We start from the raw sequence: 8,695 nt of genomic DNA, 5'->3' as shown, positions 1-8,695 counted from the left end.
ATATTGGCAGAAATATAATGAGTATGTTGACTTGTGTCACTGTTACCTTAGAACAAAGGAATACTTTGCACGTCTGTTTCCAAACAGGTGTGTAGGAGAAAGATGAGCAGAACACAACTTGTTTTTTGGAGAGGGACAGACCTCTGCAGGTAATTTGGCTCCTGGTAGAAACCTGAACGTCTCGATCTTAATTTATCAGACTGAGAAAAAAGATGAGCACACATGAGCAGGTGCTGAGCTAGTGGCCTGTCTGCAACAAGCTGAACCGCACTGGAGAAACACTAATTTGTAATGTGAAAACGCCCTTTCAGTTTCTTTGTAGCAATTATAATCACCCGGGGTCTCATTTATAAACATTGTGTACACACAAAACGAGGCCTGAAAGAGGCGTACGACACTTCCCATGCAAAAGCTGTAATAAGAACAGACTTAGTGAGGGAAACTCTGACCCATGCTTACGAACATTTTGGAGAAAGGAAATTGGTGATGCACATGGTGAGGTAGAAGCCTGATTGTAGAAATTGTTGAATATTTTTGGGTACATGCCATTTTTGGCTTTTCTCCTTGTTTGTTTTGGAGAGGACGAGACCTCTGTGGATAATTCGTCTAAAACCTCCTGAATAATGAAAACTGAAGGAATCCTAACCAGACATTCATGATTGACACATTGAAGAAGCTGGTTGCAATCTGCAGTCCTCACTACTAGATGCAATTAAATCCTACACACTGCTCCTTTAATGATATGACAACTATTAGTTGAACTGTTGATGACATTTATGAGAAATACTTATAGATGCACCCACTTACCCTTTAGCCTACTACTGATACTGAAGTATATTTTGGTGATGTAACCTAATGTGCTATGGCTCGAGCAATATTTTAATCAAATTACTTTTGTACTAGAGTATTTTCAAACTGTGGTCATGCTACTTTTATCAAAGTTTTATTGGAGTATGTTCAGGGCAGGAGTAATTCTGCCACAACAAGCCGCAGCCAACACTGGAGTTAATCTGCAACCATTCACATCCAACTCTCCAGTTTCCCACATTCCTCAGGTGGCACTGTGTGTGTATGTGTGTGTGTGTGTGTGTGTGTGTGTGTGTGTGTGTGTGTGTGTACTCTGACCCCACAGGAACAGTTAGATTAGTTAATGTTGGCTCCTCACACTCAGTCGGTCTCTCTGAGGAAGAAGAGCGGTTGTTTTCAGGTTTTCCTCTTCATTATAGAAACTTAGTTTTACGAAGGACACCGGGAGAATGGAGCTGGGGGAGTGCACCAGGAACCCGGGGTTTGGGGGTGTAGACGGCGTTGTGACACCGGCGGACACCATCCACGCAGACCCGGGGGAGAAGCGCGACTCCACCGCGCTGAAGGTGGACCCGGACCCGGACGCGGCTGAGGAGGAGTACACGCAGATCAAGCCGTACGCCGGGATGCCCAAGGAGGTGCTGCTGCTGTACTCCTCCCAGGCCAAGTACCGCGTGCCCCGAGAGATCCTGTTCTGGCTGACGGTGGCCTGCACCCTGGCGCTGGTGGCGGTCACCGTCACTGTGATCGTGCTGTCGCCGCGGTGCCTCAACTGGTGGCAGACCTCCCCGGTGTACCAGGTCTACCCCCGGTCCTTCAGGGACTCCGATGGAGACGGGGTCGGAGACCTCAAAGGTGAGATGACCCTGACCCTGCTGCATTGTTCTGATGATGGAGGTCATGATCTTTCATTAAACCTCCTTTACAAAACTCAGTGTTTCTTTCTTTTAACTCACCCTTTACGGAGGGTTCATAACCTGTAATTAACAGCTGCATTCAAGTCATTTAGTAATGCTTAACACATTAATTATAATTATGTAACAGGAATAACTTTTAGTTGCCCATTTAAGAGAAATCTTCCTCCAACAGGACACTGTATCCTCTAAATAGCTCTTAGGTTCATCAGGTACACTCTTTGGACCACTTCCCTTCCCTTAAAATCCATTTTTTTAACAGTGTATTAGCCCATTCAAGGACAATTATGTTCCAAATACAAAATACACTAATTAATTATTAGTTACAAAAACAGATTGATTAAGAAACTTTATTATGTGTTATTTTTTGATCAGATCTGATCATGAGAAACCACCTGTGATGACAATATACAGTCTTATCAGACCTTTTCTCAACAAAAAAACATGAGTTAATGTATTTTCCATGAATGGTTAACTCATATCAATGAATAAAGTGGTGCCTTAAAACACATTTTGTACTGTATTTGTCATTACAACTCAAACTATCCTCAATTCGTGAAGTATCTCCAGAAAACAATATGTAGCTATAAAAATCAAATCAAAACTGTATTTCCCTAGGTGCCCAGTAGAGTGGGTGTCCCAGTGTTCTTTCTGCAGCAGTCATGGGTTTGGTTGCAGCCCATGACCTTTCGCTGGATGTCACCCCCCCCCCCCTAAACTTATTTGACTCTGGCGTTGTCATTGGGACTCCAGTATTCATCCCTGTGGTGCCTCTGGTCCGGCAGGAATTCAGGAGCAGCTCGATCACTTCCAGTACCTGAACATCAAGTCAGTGTGGATCAGTCCGTTCTACCGCTCTCCTATGAAGGACTTCGGCTATGACGTGGAAGATTTCCAGGCCATCGACCCACTCTTTGGAACCATGCACGACTTTGAGGAGCTCCTGACTGAGATGCACAAAAAAGGTGTGTGCTGTCATGTCCCCTGATGGTGCATCACCACACCTTGGTTTAGTAGTAGAAGAGTATTTGAATGATACTAATGAATGATATTAATCTGTTTCTGTGTCCAAAAGGTTTGAAGCTGATCATGGATTTCATTCCCAATCACACCAGCGACCGACACCGCTGGTTCAACTTGAGCCGGACTAGAGATCCTCACTACAAGGATTACTACGTCTGGACTGACTGCAATGAAACCGACCCGAGGCCTAACAACTGGGTCAGTACTGATTTAGACTGACCCCTCACTGATGCACTGCACTATAGAGATAGCTGTGATGTATTGGAATTTACAAACGGATGATGTGGAGTTACAAAGATGGATAATTTCTTAAGGTCAACTAATCCTCTTCTCCTCTCAGGTGAGTGTGTTCGGGAACTCGTCATGGACCTATGATGACGTTAGAGGACAATGCTACCTGCACCAGTTCCTCAAGGAGCAACCAGACCTGAACTTCAGAAACCCTCATGTCCGCAGAGAGATGACTGTAAGATTACATGACCACACACTGCTCTTGCTCACATGCCTCACACACATTATCTCCTCTATTGACTCACACCTAGAAACATTTGTCTTTGGTGACTCATATCTCATCCTAAAACCTCAGTCAGTGTCCTCATCTATTTTGTCTTCTCTCATGTCCCGCGACTGTTGAGGTGTCCACAATCCTGTGTGATCTGTAGCGATAATTTGTGATGGCTATCTGATTACACATTAACTTAGACAAGTTAATTCTTATGTGTTTCTGCTTCACACAGCTCAAAGTTCAAGAAAAGAAATGACAGACTCTGCATGAGTGAACAAATGACACTTTGGCACTAATGAGTCTGGTCTTGTACTCAGTAGGGGCGTAAGAAAATATCGGTACACTTGAGTATCTCAGTGTTTTGTGGTACGTTATTGATTCCCCAATATTTTGTATCAATTTTTATGAATAAGTTGCAATTTATGAAAGTGCATTATTTTGTGTTGTGTTTAAACCTGCGACACCGAAACACATGTTGCTAGCATAAACACAAAGAACACAGGCCTATGAGAACTGCAGAGTCATAAAAGATGCACCATTATAATTGACAGTTTTCCTGCAATTAGATTTTAAATCACCTTGCTGGTGGGGGAGCCCTCCTGTGTGGAGTTTGCATGTTCTCCCTGTATCAGCGTGGGTTTCCTCCAGGTACTCCAGCTTCCTCCCACAGTCCAAAGACATGCAGGTTAATTGGTGACTCTAAATTGTCCGTAGGTGTGAATGGTTGTCTGTCTCTATGTGTCAGCCCTGTGATAGTCTGGTGACCTGTCCAGGATCCAGGATAAGTGGTTACAAAAGATGAATGAATGAATGAATGAATCACGACCTGATCTGTGGAGATCTGTATTTCGCTCCCATGTATGCTGACTGTGTAATATGGAAGTGACAAATACACCTGATTTAGATTCTGATATATTCTCAGTCATAATGTGGATACACTGTTATATTATATTTCTTGTTTCATTTTAGGACATTATACATTTCTGGCTGGGGAAGGGAGTGGACGGGTTTCGGATAGATGCAGTGAAGCATCTCCTGGAGGCCACACACTTGAGGGATGAACCACAGGTGGACCCAAACAAAGCACCGGTGAGTGTCACCTCACTCACTCAGTTCAGTTGGGCCACTGTCCCATTGTTTACTCTAATGGGCACCATTTTTGTCAGGCAGCAACATCTGTCTGCATAGACCTAGCAGCTGTTTGTCCTTACATATGGTAACATCTGTCTGATCTGCTAGTTGAAATTGATCCATGTCAAACAATACTCAGAGGGTCTGCTCAGTCAGTAAGGTTTATCTGTTTACAGTTTGTTTACCTCCTGCCACGGCTCTAGTGTCCTCATAACCTTGCAGCTCTTCCTCCTCCGAGCTCAAAGTTCAGTTTCAGTTACCAATCTCTGTTGTAGCATTGTTATGCAATTATATTATGATGATATTTTTTCGAATTACATAAAGCGTGACATGTCAGAGTCCAGATTTTAACGATCTGAGGGATAAAAGCGGCCCTGTGGGCAGAGGCAGCTCCACTGAAGCAGTACTTTCCACAGGAGCCGGTCGGACAAACATAATCAACAGCTGAGTGGGAGAGTCCGCAGTGTGCATGATGTATCATTCATCATTTATCTCCAGCTTAAATGGCAGGGTCATCTTGTGCTCCTCTGGGGAAAATACTCATACTGGAATTCAAAGGGTTCATGATTCACGCAGAGTTAAGCTCACTGAGAAAGAGTTTTTGTTCCGTGGAGACTTAAGTTATTTCTCACTGAGGACAGATTAGTAGCAAAGAGGCATATTTTGGTGGATTAGCAAGTCACTGGGATTTACTTACCACTGAAGAATAACTCTGTAATACTGAGACTGACTCGTCTACTTACTGCTGACTGAGAGGGAACCTCACAGCAGCACTGACCCACTGATAACCCACGCCAAACTGGGCTTTGTAGTGGTGTTAAACAAGGGTCACTGTTGGGAACTCAGAGATTTTCATGTGTTTACAAAAAACTTTAATCACAACATTTCAATAAAAAGTCAAAGCTGTTTGTTTAGTGGGATATTGAGAATTTTACAGCGGCCATGAATATGAGTCAGACAATCATACCTGAGCAGCTATCTGTGTTATTATTGCTTTAGTGGTTTAGTGCCGGTTTTCGCTTTAAACTGAGTCAGTTTGTTCTTTACTGGCTGTTGGCTGAACACTTTGCTCATTTGGCAGCACGTGAGCTCAGTGGTTAGCGCTGCTGCCTCAGTAATAAAGTCTGTGAATAGAGTCATGGGCTGGTGGTTTCTGTGTGGGGTTTGTGGGTTGTCCCTGTGTTTGAGTTTCTCCCACACAAAAAGATATGCAGACTAGGTGTTAATTTTTAGGGGCATTATAGGGCTTTCAGGGCTGAAGCAGGTCCCAGGCTGGTTCCCTTAAGTGTTGTGCACTGGTTTTTGTGGTGACATGGGTGTAACTTAAAGGTCCAGTGTGTAGGATTTAGGGGGAAGATATGGAATATAATATAACGAGTATGTTTTCTCAATTAATAATCATCTAAAAATAAGAATTGTTGTGTTTTTATTATCTCAGAATGAGCTGTTCACATCTACATAGGGAGCGGGTCCTCATCCACGGAGATCGCCATGTTGTGCTACCATGTTTCCACGGTAGCCCAGAACAGACAAACCGAACACACTTTTGGAGAGGGAGAGACCTTTGTAAAAACCTCCTTAACAATGAGCACACCTTCATTATTGAGCCTCTCCCCTCTCTGGATCTGGTTTCTACTTATTGTCCAGCTGCCTGGTCTGTGACTCGTCCCCGTGCTTTGGCCTGACAAAGGGACACATTTACACCCAAGCTCGCCTAACTCCCAGTGGGCAGAGGAGAACACTGTTGGGCTCTCTTAACCCACTATAGGTGATGCTCTCAGGGTGGAAGTTTTACCATGAATGAACCACTAGTGCCCTAAACCAAATGTAAAACCTGACTGTAACACTTAGAAATCCAATAATAGCTACATTACCTCATTTTTCTTTATATTCCTAACACTCCAGGAGGATGTGACGTCAGAGTGGGACCTTCACCATGACTACACCACCAGTCAGCTGGGTTTGCATGACCTGCTGAGGGACTGGAGGGCAGTGATGGATGACTACAGCCGTGAGCCTGGCAGATACAGGTACTGAAGGCCATTAGCAATTCAACAATGCTATTGTACAGATGGGAATGGTGATGCTCTTACTTACGAATGAAGTGTAAAACTATCTTGTCTTGGCATGGCAGCACACCGGTAAGGTAAGACAACACGTTTACATGTCGTTTTCTATATGTTCTCTGACATTTATCCTAACGATATGAGGCGGTCTTTGTGGAAAAAAAGCTTGTTTAGTGGACTAACTTTGCACTTGAAGGTTGCCCGTTCACTTACGTTTTAACAGGTCTGATGCTACGGCTGTATCTAGGCTAACGGCTAACATGCTAACTATTATTTCTATGTCACTAGTCACTTGAAACAAATTTAGGATGATAGGAGACAGGTTGAAATAAACCGAAATTTCCCTTTAATTTGCGTCTACATATCACACATAAAATCAAATCTAGTTACCTGTTAACTTGCTCGACTGCAGGTTCATGGTGACGGAGTCTTATGATTACCATGAGGTGGACAAGACCATGATGTACTACGGCACCTCACTGGTTAAAGAAAGTGACTTCCCCTTTAACTTCTACCTGCTGGACCTGCCTCAGAACACCAGTGGCCTGTGGGCTAAAGATCTGGTCCACCTGTGGATGGCCAACATGCCCGAGGGACAATGGCCCAACTGGGTGGTGAGTCGCCAGTCAAATTGACATATTAGATTCTTGGCTCCTTTAAAAATGAGACCCTTGTACTTCTCTTTCACCTTTCTCCTCTCCTCCTCATCTGCTGGTTAGTTAAGACCACAAAGTAACTGGAGCACACATAATACACAACATAATTGCTATCGATTACAGAGTAAAGAATCACATTTTGATGCTAAAAAACAAAGTTGCATGCTTCACTTTCCTTCATGGCTCAGCTACCAGCGGATTAGGATTTCCTTTGTCACAGCAAAGTGTTTCCAGTGTGAGCTACACTCCTCTGTGACAGTATAAGCCCATCTCAACTGCTCTCAGGCTTCTCTCTTTATCTCCATCTATCTTTCCCACCATATCCCTCACTTTAAAACATCAGCCTTTCTTCCATGACCCCAACCCACCCACTTCACCCTGCCGTCCTCCCTCCCAACTTATCTCACTAACCTCTCCACCTTCTCTTTTATGTCTCCACTGTTATCAGGTTGGGAACCATGACAGGCCTCGGATTGCCTCCAGTGCTGGTCAGACCTACACTCGTGTCATCAACATGCTGCTGCTGACCCTCCCAGGCACAGCCACCACCTACTACGGCGAGGAGATCGGCATGGAGAACATAAACATCACAGACAGTCAGATACAGGACCCTGCTGGCAAATACAACTTGGTCAGTGCTGTGGGAAAAAAATACTCACTGTAACGTCTCTGCCAAATACAGACAAAATGTGTTCAGACTATAAATAGTGAAATAAATGTCTTCAACTACACCACAAAATACAACCTGGAAAAAGGCCACAAAGTACAATCTCCACTGTGTATAATAAAAGTGCAAAAATGATTGCTGTCCTGTCCTTTCACTGCAGAGCGCCAGTCGAGACCCTCAGCGCTCTCCAATGCAGTGGACTGGTGACATGAACGCAGGCTTCAACAACAAAACCAACACCACCTGGCTGCCTGTACACCCCGACTACAGGAGCGTCAATGTGGAGGTAAAGAACTCTTTCTATACATTTCAGCTCTCGAGAAACATCTCTTATATGTTTATTTTAAAACATGTGTCCCCTTCTAGGTCCAGAAGAAAGAAGAAGGTTCTGTTCTGGCTCAATACCGCTTCCTGAACACCCTGCGTCAGTCCGAGCTCCCCCTTCACCGTGGCTGGTTCTGCTACGTCCACGCTGACGCCAGCGTCTTCTCTTACCTCAGAGAGCTGGACGGGCTCGGCCGAGCTTTCCTCGTGGTGCTGAACTTTGGTAAAAAATCTGCCGTCACTGATCTCTCCTCCGTTTGGGAGTTACCAGATCAGCTGACGGTGCTGATGAGCACAAACCAAGTCAACGACGGCAAAGTGCTGCAAAAGTCTCGTATCCTGACAGAGGCAGGGGAGGGTTTGCTGATCCAGTACTCCACCCACACTCGGTTTAACCGCAACCACCGTGACCAGTGCTACGTCTCTGAGAAGGCCTGCTATCTGAGTGCCATAGACATACTTTATAAATGCTAATACAAGTAGACTGTGGCATTCAGTTATTACAGTTTCACAGCAGCAATCAAATCGTTAAGAGTCTTCTTAAGTGTTTCCTCTGTAAGACGACTGATAATAAAAAGGATCACTGCAGATACATTAACTGT

The 8,695-nt window shown here is 44.3% G+C and overlaps 1 protein-coding gene across 1 annotated transcript; it reads left to right on the top strand.

Annotated features, from left to right (window-relative positions):
- Positions 1 to 1,160: 1,160 nt before the first annotated feature.
- On the top strand, positions 1,161 to 8,687 carry slc3a1 (solute carrier family 3 member 1). Its single transcript, XM_050071640.1, has 10 exons — positions 1,161 to 1,662; positions 2,507 to 2,686; positions 2,797 to 2,942; positions 3,085 to 3,210; positions 4,219 to 4,338; positions 6,286 to 6,410; positions 6,859 to 7,060; positions 7,551 to 7,733; positions 7,930 to 8,055; positions 8,136 to 8,687. The coding sequence occupies exons 1-10, from the start codon at positions 1,257 to 1,259 to the stop codon at positions 8,565 to 8,567; spliced, it is 2,046 nt and encodes a 681-aa protein (XP_049927597.1). The 5' UTR covers positions 1,161 to 1,256; the 3' UTR covers positions 8,568 to 8,687.
- Positions 8,688 to 8,695: the final 8 nt, after the last annotated feature.

Source organism: Epinephelus moara, chromosome 19 (assembly GCF_006386435.1).
Source record: "Epinephelus moara isolate mb chromosome 19, YSFRI_EMoa_1.0, whole genome shotgun sequence".
NCBI lineage: Eukaryota > Metazoa > Chordata > Actinopteri > Perciformes > Serranidae > Epinephelus > Epinephelus moara.
The sequence above is the reverse complement of the archived record's forward strand: the minus strand, read 5'-3'. Positions and strand labels throughout refer to the sequence as shown.